Source organism: Centruroides sculpturatus, unplaced genomic scaffold (assembly GCF_000671375.1).
Source record: "Centruroides sculpturatus isolate CEXI.00-Female unplaced genomic scaffold, Cexi_2.0 scaffold310, whole genome shotgun sequence".
Lineage (NCBI taxonomy): Eukaryota > Metazoa > Arthropoda > Arachnida > Scorpiones > Buthidae > Centruroides > Centruroides sculpturatus.
This window is the reverse complement of record NW_019386000.1, coordinates 635,037-653,081: the sequence shown is the minus strand read 5'-3', so window position 1 is coordinate 653,081 and position 18,045 is coordinate 635,037. Positions and strand designations below refer to the sequence as shown.

The following is an 18,045-nucleotide window of genomic DNA, read 5'->3' as shown; positions in this document are numbered from 1 at the left end:
CTGCAGATTAACTAGGGTGATCCGTTAAAGTTGTGAAAATTGTTCCATTTCTCAAATTACCTAGATAATGTGCAGAGTATCTAGGTAATCCGCACATTACCTACTAGGCACTCGGTAAAGTGAAAATAAGATCTTTGCCACAAATAAATGTACCACGAATAAGTGTGCTTGTCGCAAAAACTAATTGCTATGAAATTGAAAGCGTCACCAATCTTTAGACTGCACTAATAAGTAAGCACAATTGGATAATGTTACCTATGGTGAGTAAACTGGCGGCTCGTCTCTGATTCCAGCAAAGATAAGAAAGGAAACTGGGGACGCACGTTCAAACCTAACCTAACCTATTCTAATAATTTGGTTGGTAATAATTATGGTAATTTATTAGACTAGGTTATGTTAGGTTAGAACGTGCGTCTCCACTGTTTCCTTTCTTCTGTTTGCTGGAATCAAAGACGACCCATTTTACTTACCATAGGTAACATTAACTGCACAATTGTATCATACGATCACCAGAAAAAGTATGATAAATTTATTATTTTTCGTCTCCAGTTTAAAAGTAGGATATCGTTGAAGTCGTCACTGTCCCCTCAATTCAGATAGATACTCAAAGTCCCGAAATTCCATAGGTGGTTATCTACATAATAATTTCCTTAATTGTATTAATATTTTAAATCGTTTAATTTTTTGTATGATTTTTAATTGGTTGATGATTGATTCTATCAACTGATTTGTTGATTGTTTGATTGTATTAACTTGATTCTTTAGATATGGAAAATTAAATAAAGAACACTATGTTAATTTAACCGTACAGAAACGTTGCTGTTGTTCCAGCAAAGATCTTATTTTCACTTTACCGAGTGCCTAGTAGATAATTTGAGGATTACCTAGATCAGTGGTTTCCAATTACTTTTTCCTGTGTACCACTTCAAGAAAGAGCTCAAACTCGCGTACCCCTTATAGCAGAAATTTATATTAATCCATACTAATATTATAAATTCGAAGGTAATTCTGTCTGTCAACTTTTCACGTCTAAACCGCCGAACAGGTTTTAATAAAATATGGCACGGAGATAGCTTACACGTTGGAGATAGACATAGGCTACATTTTACTGCGAGAAAATATCTTACTCCCACGAGAAAATTCGATATAATGCGGGCGAAGCCGTGGGTAGACAGCTAGTGATAAATAAAATAAGTTTGTTTTTACATTTATTACATACATTTATTACCTCTAAAATACAATTCTAATAATAATGAAAATAACATAAGGTTATTTAATTTTAATGCGACAAATGTGCACGATTTTCTTTGCGCAACTTTGTAAAATCTGGTTGCTTTTTGGTTAGCTTCAGTCTCAAGTCATCTTCGACGATGTTTAGTTTTGAGGTTTGTCATGGCCGAAAATCCGCTCTAGCAGAGTTAGCAGATAATAATAATTGTACAATTGTACAATTATCATCATTAACACAAATTGTGTTAATTGTACAATTTTTGTTTCTTGCGTAAGAATTTCATTTAGGTATCGTCACAAATGCATTTTTTAAATGAAATTTCAAGAATATTTTTAGTTATAAATAAACGAATTTGCGCATTCGACATCGTGTTGTAAATTTCCGAATTTTTGATGGTCCACCCATTACACGGGTCTGCAAGTAAAAAACTGCATAGGATTTTTATACATTTTCTTACAGATTTCAACTTGGTAAAAACGAAAAAAATACCAAAAAAATTCCATCTCGTCAAATTTTTTGTTACACTCAAGTTTTTGTTTGTATTTAGCGTAAAATTCCTAGTTAACTTAAAATTTACTATTTTTTTTATTTAAAAAATAGCCTTAAAACGAAGACTTCTCACATTAATTCTATCAATTATAGCTGGACTTGGTAATAAATAATTAAAAATGTTAATGGTAGAAGAGAGTAGTGGTAGGGGGAGGTGTGTTTAGTACTTTTAGCGTTAGAAGGAAGGTTGCATGATCGTATAGAAACAGGTTAAAAGTTGATAGTGAGTAGTATTATTGGTGAGATTGAGCATGTTTTGACATGTTATCCGAAATACTAGGAATAAATATAAGCAACCTGCTGTTGGATTAGATCAGGTTTCAACAAGCTAAATAAGTTCAGTATCTTGCTGGCCATCTAATGCCACACTCAGTTTATATCAGCATTCGAACGCTACTTCGATTGTATTTTTATTTCTGGAATACGGCTCGCAGAGGTTGCGTAATTTCTCCCGACAGCTTCTGTTATGTTTTTGGTGAATACGCAGTGAAAAGTCAACAAGGAAACATAAGTGAATTTGTGAAGAAAGTTTAATTTGCATATTTCAAATTGAAACTTGAAGATCGAGACAAAGCAGATTTCTGGAAACAATAGGAGAAAAGGAAAAAGAAGCATGGGACTCTCAAAAATGTAGTGCATAAGTTTTGGGGGAATACTAAGGACCCTGACTACAAAACCATTGTACAACGCATGCTGATAGCAGCGTATGAAGCTCAAGGATTCAAGATGAGCTTAAAAGTTCACTTCTTACATTCCCATATTGACTATTTTCCCGAAAACTTTGGAGCCTACAATGAAGAACATTGTAAAAGATTTCACCAGGATGTCCGTGATATCGAGAGACGTTACCAAGGAAAATGCGATGTCAATATGTTAGCTGGCTACTGTTAGATGCTCAATCGAGAAACCAGAGAAAGAAATTGGAAACGAGTTTGGAGGAGCATCAAAAAGAAGAAAAGGTTTCATAAGAAAAAAAAGTAGGCCTAAAATTGTGTATAATATCAGAAAGAATTTGTTGATTAGTTGTAAGAAAATATAATATATTTAGTTCATGGTAATAAATAAGAGTTTTTATCAAAAATTTGTTTTTATTTTGCAAAAAACCTTTACGGGATGGGATGTAAAGGAAGTTATTTTTAGAATCTGTGATCTTTAAAACAGCAATTCAGCAAAAATATTCCATGCAGCTGGGAAAAAAATTTTTTTTTGCAGACCTGTGATATTTACAAAATTATGCAAAACTTTAAGCAATAAATTATTATTGTTTCTTCATGATAGGAAAGTGCAACAATTTCTTGTTAACATAATCGTATGATTGAAATATCACCATCTAAAACCTGATAGTTATATATATTAAAACCAAATGATTGCCAGATTTTAACAAGCTATATTAGTACTACTGTTAATAATTAATTGTATGTAATCTAGAGGTAGGTGTTAGGCATCATAATATTTTAATAATTAATTTAGAAGGTTCTAGAAGAAAAGTTTTGGAAATGAAGATTGGACAAAGATCCTGGTTGCATAACTGGCAATGCCATTGCATGGTTTATGGGAGTTGCAGGTTTATGGGAGTTGCAGGTTCATGTCCTGCATTGACTGATTCTTTTCTTTCAGAACTTTCTAAATTATTAAATTTAGCAAGAGATGGTACCTAACATCTACTGCTAGTTCCAAATTATTTAGCATTTATAAATATGCCAAGTACACTTCTGTTATCATATTTTATTTAAAAATTTTTTTATATTTTTAACTACTATAAAATGGCAAAAAGTTTTATTTTGAGTAGGGATGAGTTTTATAAAAAAATTGTAAATGCTAATAATGAGTAAAATTGTCATTAATCAAATCCTACTGGAGATACACACACAATCCCCATTATCTCCCCAACCCCCAACCTTTAATTTAACACTAAAATTTAATAACATCAATCCCACTAATATACAAACCTACCTGCAAAATTTCAGAAATTTTCAACAAAAAGTGCAGGAGTTATTAAGCTTCAAAGAGGGTGAACAAAATCATGCCCCACACAAGCACAAACATCCACACACACAGAAACTACTACCCGAATCTTTTTGCATTTCTGGACATTTCAAGATGTCCCAAGTCCAAAAATGTAAAAATCTGGAGGATTTTTACATTTTTTGCCGGATTGCCATACTTTCCCCCTGTATAACAGTCAAGAAAGCAAAATGATCAAAATGAACATTTTATTAACTTATTTCTGAAATATGTAAATTTGTAAAGCTGTTTAATAAAATTTTTATTGTTATGTACTCACATAACTAATATGAGAACTTCTAAAACAGTTTTCAATGACACACAAAGCACAATAGAATAAAAACTGAATCAAATATCTGGTGCAATTTTTGATTCTTAAAGTTTTCATTATAAGTAATTGAATTGTTTCATAAATTCATAAGATAGTATATTTTAAAATATTAGCTTACCTCTAAAATTGTTTGTCTCAACAATCTTACAGCTTCATTAACTTGATATGAATCAATACCATGCTCTTCTATTAAATTTTGCAATCCTGAAAGCTTTACCCAATAAATATCTGGAACTCCATCCACAATTAATGATTTATGCTTTGATATCTAAAAAAAAAAAAAAAACAATAAAATAAAATTGTATCCATTTCAATTAATTGTTTATTTAGGAAAACTAATATAAACAACAATAAAAGCCATTCAAAAATTGTATTCTATATAGAATTCAATATAATTAATAAAATGATGTTTAACCAGCAAATGTTCTATTTGCTGGCACATACACATTCTGTATGAAAATTTAAAATGATGTGCAAGCTACAGGTATAAAAACTAAAGCAAATTTTGCACCAAAACATACAAGGACTGATCAAGATATTCAGGACAGAATTTATTGTAAGAAAACAAAAGCAACAAGCAATTATCTGATTTCAAAGTCAAATACTTTTATTTGACTTATGGAACAGTTTTTTTTCTTAAAAAACTGAGTTTTTTTTAAATAAATAAAAAAAACACAATGTTGGCTAATAACATGTAATTTTATGATATGCCTCTTATAAAATGGTTAAAAGAGGCATAACATAAAATTACATGTTATTAGTCAACATTGTGTCTTTTTTATTTAAAAAACACTATGTTTTCTAAGCGATTTATTGTGACATAGTCACAATGCTGAGTTGCAATTTTTTAATTGTGATGCACAATGCTCTTGATATTAGTATCTTGCCACTGTACAAGATACTTTTCCTGTTAATGAAAGTCATGCCAGTCATCTATCTAACTTGCTCCCAGAAAAAGTTTTTTGAATTTAAACAACATGACTTAAGTCCAAATTAGAATTTCATATATAGTTCATCAGAACCTCTGGCTCCTAAGCTTTCCACATCTAGTCTTGACTTTCATCTATCTAACTCCGTTCTCAAGATTAAGGAAGGACAGAAGACAGACACAAGTAGGAATTTATAGGTCTGCAATTTTAAAATTGCAGCCCAATTACTGGGTCACTGGAAGTTATCTCCTTAAAAGTACAACTTACCAGATTGTATACAGCAATTCCAGCAATCCTTCAACTTTTCCATGCATGTCCAATAGGCCTGTAAGTTACAAGAAGTCAAATCTGGTGAGTATGGAGAGTGGGGACTGTAGGGATGCTGTGCTTGGTCAAAAATTCTGACTCTCAGAGCTGCATGGCACAGTGCATTGTTAAGGCGCAGAAACAAATTACCAGAAGATCATTTGTACAGGCATTACCAACAATCTGCATCTCTAAAGCATTGCAAAACAGTTCTGTAACCAATATGACAATCAACAGTCTCATTAATTCATGTTCTTGATCAGCCTGTGTATGGGTCATCATTAGTTAAAGTGAAGCCATTTCTGATATATGAACACTACTCAAATGTTTTGGACTGACAAAGCACCATTTCCAGATGCTTGTTGAAACATTTTGTAAATTTTGGTGACCATCTTACCAAGTTTCCAGAAAAATTTGATGCAAAAATGTTGCTCATTCAACTTGTCCATTTCACAAGACAGAGAAACATATGCCTGCATTGAAGCTCAACCCATTGACAATTGAGGCATGCTGCCACCTGCTACTCTGATACATGGCATTAAGAGATAGTCAAATATCCTGCATGGTTACTACATTGTTATTAGCAGAGTCAATAGATTACCTAGTCACCAACTGCAAGCAGAAAAGTAGTGGAAATAACTGCATTGGCTGCTAGGGGTGCTTTGAACATTTGGGATCTATGACAATGTGAAAACAGTAGAAAGCATTTTATTTTTCAGTCATTTAATCATTTGTCTTTTAGTCATTAGCATTTGTTAATTAATGCATTTAGTTATTAGCATTTAATCTTTATGGCATTTAGTTATTTAGTCATTTAGATTTTATTCATTCAGTAATTGGCAAACATACCAACATGCTTGTTCTGGATGCAATTCCAGATATCCTAATGAAAAAGACAATAAGAGGCATTTTTTTAATGGGCAGTTGATCATTGCTTTCAATATATTTAGGAAAAGTGGATTAAGTACCTTAAAAACAAAAAAATTCAAAATTCAAATGTAAACAACATAACATGTGCATTCATTATGGTAAAACACATGTTCTACTCCTTACCTGTGAGATCGACTTGTTTCTTGGAGACAACTTCGGCTTTTCTCTCTGATGGACATCATTGCTTTTTGGGCACTTTGATGCTTAGATAGGATAGACAATTTGGGAATTTAGATAAAAAAAACATTATTTAAAGAATTCCAGAAAATAATTTGAATGCTAGAGAAAATTCATTCCACGTGAAGAAAAAAATTAATCACAAAGGCTTGTATGTGACAAGTATTTTGAAGATCAATTCTTAATAAAATCATTCAGTCACACAATCAATGGTCAATTAGTGCAAGCTTGCATATGGGACATTGACTCCAAATGTTTTTTTATCTAAATTCCCAAATTGTCTATCCTATCTAAGCATCAAAGTGCTCCAAAAGCAATGATGTCCATCAGAGAGAAAAGCCGAAGTTGTCTCCAAGAAACAAGTCGATCTCACAGGTAAGGAGTAGAACATGTGTTTTACCATAATGAATGCACATGTTATGTTGTTTACATTTGAATTTTGAATTTTTTTGTTTTTAAGGTACTTAGTCCACTTTTCCTAAATATATTGAGAGCAATGATCAACTGCCCAGTACTTGTAATGACAGTGACAGAAGTACAACAATGTACTGTAAGGTCTCATTTTATGCAGTGGATACGTTCTACAGAAAAATGCATATAAAAAATTTGCATAAAAAAAGACTTTACTTGCCTTGAAAAAGTAGGGATACGTTCCGTAATTTTCTAAAATTGCATAAAACCAAAACAACGAGTGAAAATTAACTTAAAACCGCATAAAAAAGTTTGCAGNTCTACAGAAAAACGCATATAAAAAATTTGCATAAAAAAAGACTTTACTTGCCTTGAAAAAGTAGGGATACGTTCCGTAATTTTCTAAAATTGCATAAAACCAAAACAACGAGTGAAAATTAACTTAAAACCGCATAAAAAAGTTTGCAGAAATTAAAAGAAATAGTCTGCTTAATAAATTACTACGAATGTCTGAAAGAAATTCATATAAAAACTTAAAATAAACTTGTATTCAAACTCAATTCAGTTTATTTTATTCAAAAGTAATACAAGGGGAATCCCCAAATTGCAAAAGCTCACTCTAAAAACAAATCACTGACATCTGGATGTAAAGAGTTAATTAAAATTTTAATTAATTAATTTGAAATTTTTTTTGAATTTTTGGAATGTTTTTTAAATCTCCAAATTTTTTAAAAATATTTAAAAATATACGGCCAGCTAGTGTTCACCCTACTTTAAACCCTTGTCCTCCCGCAACATCTATGAGAATGCCCCAGGAAATCCTACTCCAGCTGTGTTCAAGGTCATCCAGATGTGTAAACAATGACTCATCAGTGTTAAATTTCACAGAAGGGCGAGACAAAGGAAGTTAAACTTTGAAGCTTTTTCTTCAAAACTAACGCATTTCTTTTGTTTTTTTCAGTTTTAAGTATTTTTTATGTTTAATTACATTTATATCAAAAATTGCTAGGAACTAAAGCGATTAAGGTAGATCTAGCTGTCGTTTACATTCATAAACGTTATATGTCAGTGGAACAAATGGAGTGAGCTTTGAGCGTTCCACGATTTTTGGAGACTGTCTATATGCGGGCTTCCTAAACAAACCTATATGTATGTTTGTCCAATAAATTTTTGGATGAAATACAAACCGCATAACTTCAAAATCGCATAAAAATAATCTGCATAAAAAGAGACCTTACAGTATACAAACTCACATTAACATATATATATATATACAGGGTTCCTACTCAAATTTTTGTTTTGAATTCCCTGACTTTCCCTGATTTTCCCTGACCAACTTTGTCCAAATTCCCTGACCCTCACNATTGGTCATCTATATTCAGCAAACCAAATCAACAACGCAGTTAAGGAGACAAATTCCCTGACTGTTTGACAATTTTCGACAAATTCCCTGACTTTTTGATAATTTTTGACAAATTCCCTGACTTTCCCTGACTTTTTCAAAAAATAATGAAAATCCCTGACTTTCCCTGATTTTCCCTGACTTTCCAGGTGTGTAGGAACCCTGTATATATATTTTTACATGTGAAATAAATAAACAGTTTATTAGTAAAACAAAATTAAAAGTTTACAAAAAAAAGCTTTCAAGTTTGGCATAGGTGTGGTAAGAAAAAGTCATGGCTTTGACCATTATCAAGTTTAATGAATGTTTTGTCTATTGTTTATTTTTTTTATTAGTTCTTTAAAATGTCAACAAAATATCTAGAAATTCATAAATGTAAAAAAGAGTTTTGAATATTTAATGTTTTATGAAGGCTATCTGTGAAATAAAAAATTATATTACAAAAATGTAAATAATAATTTTAAAAATGTTAATCCTAATACAGACTATATTAAAACTTTTATTATGAAATTTATACAAAACACATGTAAACCACATAAAACCTAAAATTCTTTTAATACAATTTTTCACATCAGCTTTGAAAATGTTTATAAAATCAAAGATNTGGCTATGATTGGTCATCTATATTCAGCAAACCAAATCAACAACGCAGTTAAGGAGACAAATTCCCTGACTGTTTGACAATTTTCGACAAATTCCCTGACTTTTTGATAATTTTTGACAAATTCCCTGACTTTCCCTGACTTTTTCAAAAAATAATGAAAATCCCTGACTTTCCCTGATTTTCCCTGACTTTCCAGGTGTGTAGGAACCCTGTATATATATTTTTACATGTGAAATAAATAAACAGTTTATTAGTAAAACAAAATTAAAAGTTTACAAAAAAAAGCTTTCAAGTTTGGCATAGGTGTGGTAAGAAAAAGTCATGGCTTTGACCATTATCAAGTTTAATGAATGTTTTGTCTATTGTTTATTTTTTTTATTAGTTCTTTAAAATGTCAACAAAATATCTAGAAATTCATAAATGTAAAAAAGAGTTTTGAATATTTAATGTTTTATGAAGGCTATCTGTGAAATAAAAAATTATATTACAAAAATGTAAATAATAATTTTAAAAATGTTAATCCTAATACAGACTATATTAAAACTTTTATTATGAAATTTATACAAAACACATGTAAACCACATAAAACCTAAAATTCTTTTAATACAATTTTTCACATCAGCTTTGAAAATGTTTATAAAATCAAAGATAAAAAAATGATCTAATTCATCTTCATAGCTGATTTGTTTGATGCAATCAAAATGTTCAACTTCACCATAAACAAAATATATTTTTTTTAATAATTATCAATTTTTATCCAATGATGTTATGTATGCATAACAATACTTAAACTGTTTCAAAATTTTTGTAGATGTTAATAATTTACTATACAAAAATAAACTTTATGTAGCATGAGTGCAATTTGTAACAACTAGATGATGATGAAGATAAAATTTTAATTTTTAACATCTGAACTTTTTTATTTAGTAAATGACAAAATCAGTATGAACTTAATAATATAAAACCTTCAAAAGTAATTTAAATAACTATGTTCTTTAATGCAAATAATTTACTTGACTGACATATAATTTAATATTTAATGAAATTTCGGTAGATTCAAAATTATTTAGATAAACTGACTTTATCTGTCACTTTTTAAACATAACCTTTACTACGTAAAACAAAAGTTTATGTAAAATTAATTTTTATGCATTTTATGTATTATTAGTTTTTATTCATTTATTTTAAGCTTACTTGTAATAAATAAAAATATTAATAGAAAGATCAACTCTATAAAATACAGTTGCTTATGCAATTACTAATATTATAATATTTTACACAAATACAATATTTTTCTGCATAAGATATAAACAAACCAAGAGCCCAAACAATTGCAGTACACCTATCAGCAAACTTGTTTACTACCTCTAATTTTAAGGGTGAGAACAATAGGCATTCAGAGACCTAATCTATTGACTTTGCTATTAGTAGTAGTTTCTCTGTAAGAAATTCTGTCCCAGATATTTTTGACCAGTCCTCTCACACACACACCTAGTATGCTAATATTTTGAGAAATTATAAATTTAATGTATAATATATTACATATTATCTATAATTTCTATTCTGTAATAATTATAATTATATATTTCGTATTACAAATTAAATGAATTAAATAAATAAAAATATAATAGAAGTAAGATCTAACTATAATAAATAAATTTTTTCTTCTTCTGTCAAGTTAATTTTAAATATTAATGAATGAATAAAATAAATCCTAACTTTACTAACATAAGCAGTATCTTATTATAATAGCATTTTGTCATTGTGAAAGAGTTAATTCATCTGAAAATTTGCCTATTGTTTCTAAGCATCAGCATGATAAATAATATATTCTATGTATGTGTAAAATATTCAACATCAACAGCACACAATCAACATGCATTAATTGTTTTACTCAAATTTTATTTTGTATTTTATTCTTGAAAAAAAAAAAATATATATATATATATTTATTTATTTTTGCAATTTGCAATTTATATATATATAAATTGCAAATTGGACCAATCAAGTATTACTACTTACTTAAAATCATTTAATTAAATGTAATTGCAAATTACATCATCATTATTTGAAAATCAGAGTGAGATTTAATTTAGATAAATTTTTTCAGAATACTGCACACCATATACCATATGAAAGTAGAATCTATTACAATCCTTTCTACTTATATTCATAGATCTATTTAGTACATGTAAATCCCTACTTAGTGAATAAAAAAAAATGCTGAGTTGGGTATTAAAGAGATGATAATGAGGATAGGGATGCAAACTAATAGTATTGGGTTGTTTGGAAAGCAATTTCATTTTTTTCCGTGGCAAAACACAATATTTTTATAATAAATAAATATTTTATTGAATTATATATTGACCATCTTGGTCAAATACCTGTTGCCATTGTTTCTGTCAGTAGCATGATTTCACGTTTATAAAAGTTTTGATGTTTGCTTACAAAAAACTGATCCAAGTAATTTTTGATATTTTCATTTCAAGTAAATGTCTTACAGCTTAAAAACTTTCGTATAGACCAGAACAAGTAATAATCTATGGGTGCCTGATCTGGCAAATATGATTGATGTGATAGCACATCCCATCTAAGCTGTAACAGTTTCTGACGAGTTACCAAACTTGTGTGAAATTTGGCATTATCATGGTAAAATACTACACCTTTTTTGTTAATCAATTCTGGCCTTTTCTGCTTGATGATACTACTCAATTTGTCTACTTGATGGCAGTACACTTTTAAATCAATTGTTAAATTGTCTGGTAAAAGCTCCAAAAAAAAATTTCCTTAAAATCCCACAAAGAGAGCAACTCTCTTTAAGAATATGTGGAACCCATATATCAAGCTTTGAAACGAAACCAATTCGTTTCAAGTAATCATAAACGATTCAATTCGACAAATTTAATCTCTTAGTGATTTCATGTGTTGTTATTTGGCAGTTTGCTTCAATCAGTACCTTTATTTTGTTTTTGTTGGCTTCAACTGGCCATCCAGAATGTGGTGCATCTTCAATATTGAAATTGTGAGAACAAAATTTTGTAAACCAGTTTTGGCACTGTCTTTCTCTCAACACATCATCTCCATTCATGTATCACAATTTTTTTCTTGCTTGAACAGCATTTTGATTTTTTGGTAATAAAAAAGTAAAATATGCCAAAAATGCTGCTTTCGATCTTCCATATTTGATGGGACACGAAAAATAAACAATTGCACAGAATCAAACAAGATTTTTTACAAATAAGCCTTAGAATGCTAGCTGTAAAAATATATAATGTTAATACGGTTTAGAATAAAAATGGCGGGAAAAATATGAATAATACGTCTAATGGTTAAAAAAACGAACTTACTTTCCGAACAACCTAATATTTGTGGAATCATTAAGTTTAACAGAAAGATTTTACTGTGTATGTATATTATACAAGATTTAATTCTATTCCATGACAAAATAGCTTATTTAAAGTTAAAAGTGAAAAAGCAATTATACTTCATTATAAAAATTCATGCTTTAAAATTCTATAATTTCAAAATCATTAGTTTGTCTGTGTCTATTCACAAAGATATTTAAAAATTATAAATTAATTATATAAAATAAATTACATTAAATATTTTACTCACACAATTCACCAATGCTTTTACTGTTGCTAGTTCTCTGAGTAACTGCATATCATTTGGAACAGAAATATTAAATGTTTCATCTTTCAAACCTTGGTTTAGTTCTGTATCAGATTTTATCCATTTTAAACGCTTTTCTTTATTAGGAGGAAGATCTTTTAACAACAACTGATATTCAGATATAGATGAATGCAACTATATAAAAAAGCATTTATACATAATTTTAAAACATAATAAACAGAATACAATAGTTAAGAGTTTTGATTAATTAGAAACTTTTCCATCATCATATTCAGTTTTATTTTTGTACATTGCTATTTTATTAAAAATTATAAACATCTTAAACACAATATTTATATATTATAATCCAGCCACCATTTGGCTTTATTAAAAATTAACAAAAAATACTTAAATGTAATTAAAAATATGTAATAATACTATAATCATCATCATCAATAGCAACACACCTAATTCTTATAATTATATAGATAGGTAGTTTTTGGAACTGACTATGCAAATTGGAAAGTCAATTCCAGAAAATTCCTACAGTCATCAAGCATTAAAAAATCATTTTAAGTAGCAAGATGAAACATTCATGCAAGAGTTTTATGTAACACATTAAACAAAACAATAAATGATTATTTTTATTATACAGAGTGACAAATAATATATGTCAAAAAGTAAAGTGCTATACCTTTTTAATGAATAAACAGATTTTAATCAGACCAAAAGCATATTATACAGTATTAAGTTCATTTTAATGGTAGATATTTTCAAAATGCCCCCATCTGATTCAGCACAAAATTTAAGCCTTTTTCAAACCCCTGAAAAACCCTTTCTAGTAAATCACTTTTAATAGTCTTAACTTTTTTAATTGTAGTCTTTAATTGTTCTGCATTCTTTGACTTTTCCTTGTAACATTTGACATCTTCAATATAACTCCAGAGAAAAAAAATTCACAAGAGTTTAAGTCAGGACTGTAAGGAGGCCATTGAATCCCACTACCCACAAATTTTGGATAACTTAATCCTATAACACGATCTTGATACTTATTGAAAATACTTTCAAACACATCCTGGGTGTAGTGGGAAGTATCACCACCTTGCACAAAGTGATATTTCTGGAAAAAATAATTTTTCCTTGTCCAAGGTTAAATTTGGTCTCTGAGAAACATTTATATATGGGACCTGTGATTGGAATCTCAATGAAATTTAAGTACACAGCATTCAATGTAATTGCTGCTCATGCTGTGATCGTCACTGCATACAATGGTTTGAACACAGTGACTTTGGATTCAACATTCCCCAAATTCAAAAGTTTTGCTTATTAACATAGCCATCAGGATGAAAATGTGCTTTGTCCTCGAATATTATCTTATTGGCATCTAATGTCAGACTTGCAAACATTTCCATAATTTTATTAGCAAAGCTCACTCAAGTTGCCATTACACCATGGCTAAGTTTATGATGAATGTGTGAAGGTCCAAAACCCTTTTGTTTTAGAACAGTATCACCCCTCTAATAAACCTCGTGATTAGGCAAAAAGGGAAAAAGGGGTCTTCTGTGGTCAATGACCAAGACAATCTTCTCAAAAAAAATCGTTAGTATATCAATAAAAGAAATCTCCTCCATTTGTTTAACGGTAATTCTATAGATGTTAATATCAACAAGACGGGAATAAGAGATGTTTCCTATCCCCTCTTTGGTTGCACGTGACATATGGTTACAGCAATAAATTGCCTCGTTCGTAGTCAAACGCAACGTTTAATATAAACAATATCTAGATTGTTGATCAGTTTACAGAAATTGTCAGCTGAATGTTAATTTATGGATGAGAGCTGTCAAACCTATAGAAATTTATATTATAAAATCATATCTTCTAGACACTGATATCAATAAATTAAACAAACTTCTCTGTGCCAGTGGTCCGTACTAGCTAGATCCAGGCATCAACACACGAACAGGTGTGCGTATAAATCATTAATGATGTCATAGTTCTCACCTCAAAAATAGTATAAAGAGGACTTGGATGCATTCCACAAGGCGGACATCTCCAGGGCAGACATCGACTGCCACATCAACTGACCCATGCCGCCACCCTATCCGTCGCTACCTCGCCATAACTGCCATGATGATCCAGGAATGTTTTTATCAATGACCCATATTACGGATCAGGAACTTAGATGTATTGTTTTTAGATATCTATTTGTATACTCTTTCTCTGAGAACTCTCTCCTAGAGGTCTCTCTCTCGTCTCTTAATTTAATTTAGAGAATAGAGATTAGATGTTCCATATGAAAGACAAATCATTGTCACGACATAGAATAGAATTTTTGTAGCTCGTCATCTTCGATATGTACAATTTTATAGTTGTTCATTAAATGTGTTATTCTTGTTCAACCTGTGTATTTATTTGGGAACCTGTCAACTTACCCATTAACCTCCCCACTCATTTTATTTTGTCCTCCTATAAAGCCATCCTCTGACAGAGCCGCCGTTAAGTGGAGAAAACTAACCCCCTCGGTTCTCACAAATGGTAATTTTGTAAGCATGCATCTCAAGAAAATATTTCAGAATAATGCGGAGAGATTCCCTGTTGATTCCCAGTCTTTGTGCTGTCTTCCTGAAGAAATTGGCTTTGAAAAATTTTGAAATATCTTCCAGCCTTTCAAGAGTTGAAACTGAAATTTTGGGCCAGTGTTGTCATGGCAAAGATCATCTAGGGCAGGGGTGGCCAACTTTTGTGTACATAAGATCTACTTTTTATCTTAAAAATGTGTCGCGATCGACTCGTTGTCGTAGGCATAGTCTAAGTCAGGGATGGACATTCCGTGGCCCGAGTCACATAAAATGTGTATAAATATATCAATTTCGTAGCTTAAGAAGTATGCAGCAAAAATTCAAATGTTATTTTCTACAACTTATGTGAATAGTTTTTCCTGCAATGAATTTAGTAAAAATTAAAACGAGAAACTGGCTAACAGACTCACCTCGAAACTAATTTAAAACTAGCAGTGACTAATATTTAATCAAATATTTTTGATACATTACGTTTAAATCAGTTCTAGAAGCTAAATTAAGTATATCTATTCTATTTTATAATTATATATGAATAAATAATTGTGATTTACCGGCATTTCCCCCCTCTTTTATCTTGTATGTGGCCGGCGTTAGTTCAAAAGTTTTGAAATGTGGCCCTTACACAAAAAAACGTTGCCCATCCCTGGTCTAAGTGGCGAGGGGAAGGGAGGTGTGAAATACATACTAAGTTTAGATAGAAAAGAAAAGCCACAATTTAATTTAAAACACGAAGAAAAGGTACTTACATTTTAAACAAGAAAAATTGAAACTCAACGTTGTCACTTTCGGAGACCACCACTTCACCCTTCTTTTCTCTACCGTGTCCCGACCTACTCTCTCTATCCCTTCTTTTTTTCAATTTTACAACCCTTGGTCTACATTTCTTATTTCCCTTTTACAACTGTACGCAAATGGATTGCATATGGACCAACATAACTGCATCTGAGGGAGAACGAGGAGGTCTGATATCACTACAGTTGCGTTTGCGCGTTTCCTTCACACGTTGCGTTCGGTTACAATTTACAAAGTTTAATACATTAAGTCAAGACATCGCGAGCGATCAACCAAAATTGGTTTTGCGATCGACCATTCGATCGCAATCGACTTGTTGGCCACCCCTGATCTAGGGTACCATGTTCAAGAAATTTTTGAATCACCCTATAGGGTGATTCAAAAATTTCTTGAGATAGAGTGCAATAATTAACATAATAGAGTGTAATAATTAACATAATTACAATTATTTAAAAAGGTAACATTTTTTTTTTTGGAAGACCTTGTATATAGCCAAACAATTACTAGATTAAACTGGGCTATATTACTGCTACTAATTATTATTAATTACAAAGTAATTTGGCACTAGAAGCAGTTGTTACTACCCGGAGTTACGCGATTTTCAAATCTTGTTGATTCGTCTTTTGTTTGAGTGCCATGCAACTCTTAATTACTCACTCCCCCCACACTATTGTTCAGCTTACATGTTCGGACGTGTTGTGCCGAATCGACACATAGCTACAATCTATTTTGTGTTATTTATTTCTGTGTTTGTTATATCTACAGAGACTTGAGAGACTCTATGTGGTGATTTCTTGTAACCGTGAACGAATCAAAAGATGAGATAAGATTAATGAGAACATTTATTAGCTTACATACATCCGACTTGGATTTTACACAAATTGTGAAATTATACCCCGACTTACGTGAATTCGACTTACGCAGTCATCGCTCGGTCCCACCTATTGCGTAAATTCGGAGTATTACTGTAATTTATATAATGTTAACATGACACCAAATAAAATGTGATAACAAAAATCAGATGTCACTATAGCAACTCAGATATCTGAAATAATATTACAAGAATCAAGAAGGTGTTTTCTCATATTTATCACTTATTCCACAAAAAAGAACACTCAGTGTCACACAAAACATTAATTATTTTACTGTTTAAGTTTATTGAAAATTTATTTAATCTAAATTGTGCAGCAAATGAATATTTTGTAACTCAAATTTGATAATAAATATAATGGAGTCCACATTCCATTAAGAAAAGTTCCAGAGTCCAACTCCTTTCACTCAAATAATGAACATCTTGTGACCAATATAAGTCTCAGTTATTGATGGCAATCCAGAAGAAACAAACTTTTATTTGAAAAATATGTATAGATAGAGAAGGGTAGTCCATTATTATTTAATAGTCCTTTAATTATAAAAGGCAATGGCTTCAAAAAAGAATTATTATTAATCCACAAAAGTTTTGTATATATCAATTTTCAATAATTGTCTTATAGTAATTCAATAAGTTTCCTCCAAAACTGAAACAAATTTTTCTATGTTGAACAAATTTATCAATAAATGAATAGCAAGGGGAGATCTTTCCAATTCCATTCTCAGTACAAGTCCTTTAACAGATCTATTAATATGGAATACTTGCTTAAAATAGAACAACTGTAGTCCCTCAAATCTGTCTGCTAAGAGATCATCCAAAACTGGAAAAGCATTAAAAAAACACTTTGTCCAATCAAGGAATTGAAATAATCTAAAATTATTATTTAATGAAGATGCTTTTAAGTAATTTGATAAGATTAGAGATTTTAGCTTGAGTCAAGTAAACTTTTAAAAACAACATACCATGCATACAAAATTTCCAACAAATAATATGCATTTGAATTAAATACAAAAATGAAACATTTTCGACCTCTTTTAAAAGCCTTCATTAAGCATCGAATTTCTAGCAAGATGTTTCTAATAATAAACTAGTAACAACTCTGGCCTAATATGCAAGTGAGTCAAGAGTGTCAATCATCTGGAACAAGGCAAAACTCAGTCTTTGATGTTCAAAAACTAAGAAACTTGGAGACTTTTAATGTATCAATCGATGAAAAGTGCATTAATAGTAAAGACTGCGAGACAATATCCACCACATGGTAGTTGTTAGTAACAACCCTCTAAAAGGAAGCAGATAAACAAAATTTTAACGTGATGA

At 30.6% G+C, this 18,045-nt stretch overlaps 1 protein-coding gene across 1 annotated transcript in view; it reads right to left on the bottom strand.

Annotated features, from left to right (window-relative positions):
- Positions 1-4,209: 4,209 nt before the first annotated feature.
- The window catches only part of LOC111613026 (renin receptor-like), a 32,328-nt gene continuing 18,492 nt past the window's right edge, over positions 4,210-18,045 (bottom strand). The window contains exons 5-6 of the mRNA XM_023354326.1: positions 12,490-12,681; positions 4,210-4,383 (exon numbers count right to left, since the gene is read on the bottom strand). Coding sequence (XP_023210094.1) covers positions 4,225-4,383; positions 12,490-12,681 — 351 coding nt within the window. The 3' untranslated portion in view covers positions 4,210-4,224. The remainder of the gene's footprint in view (positions 4,384-12,489; positions 12,682-18,045) is intronic.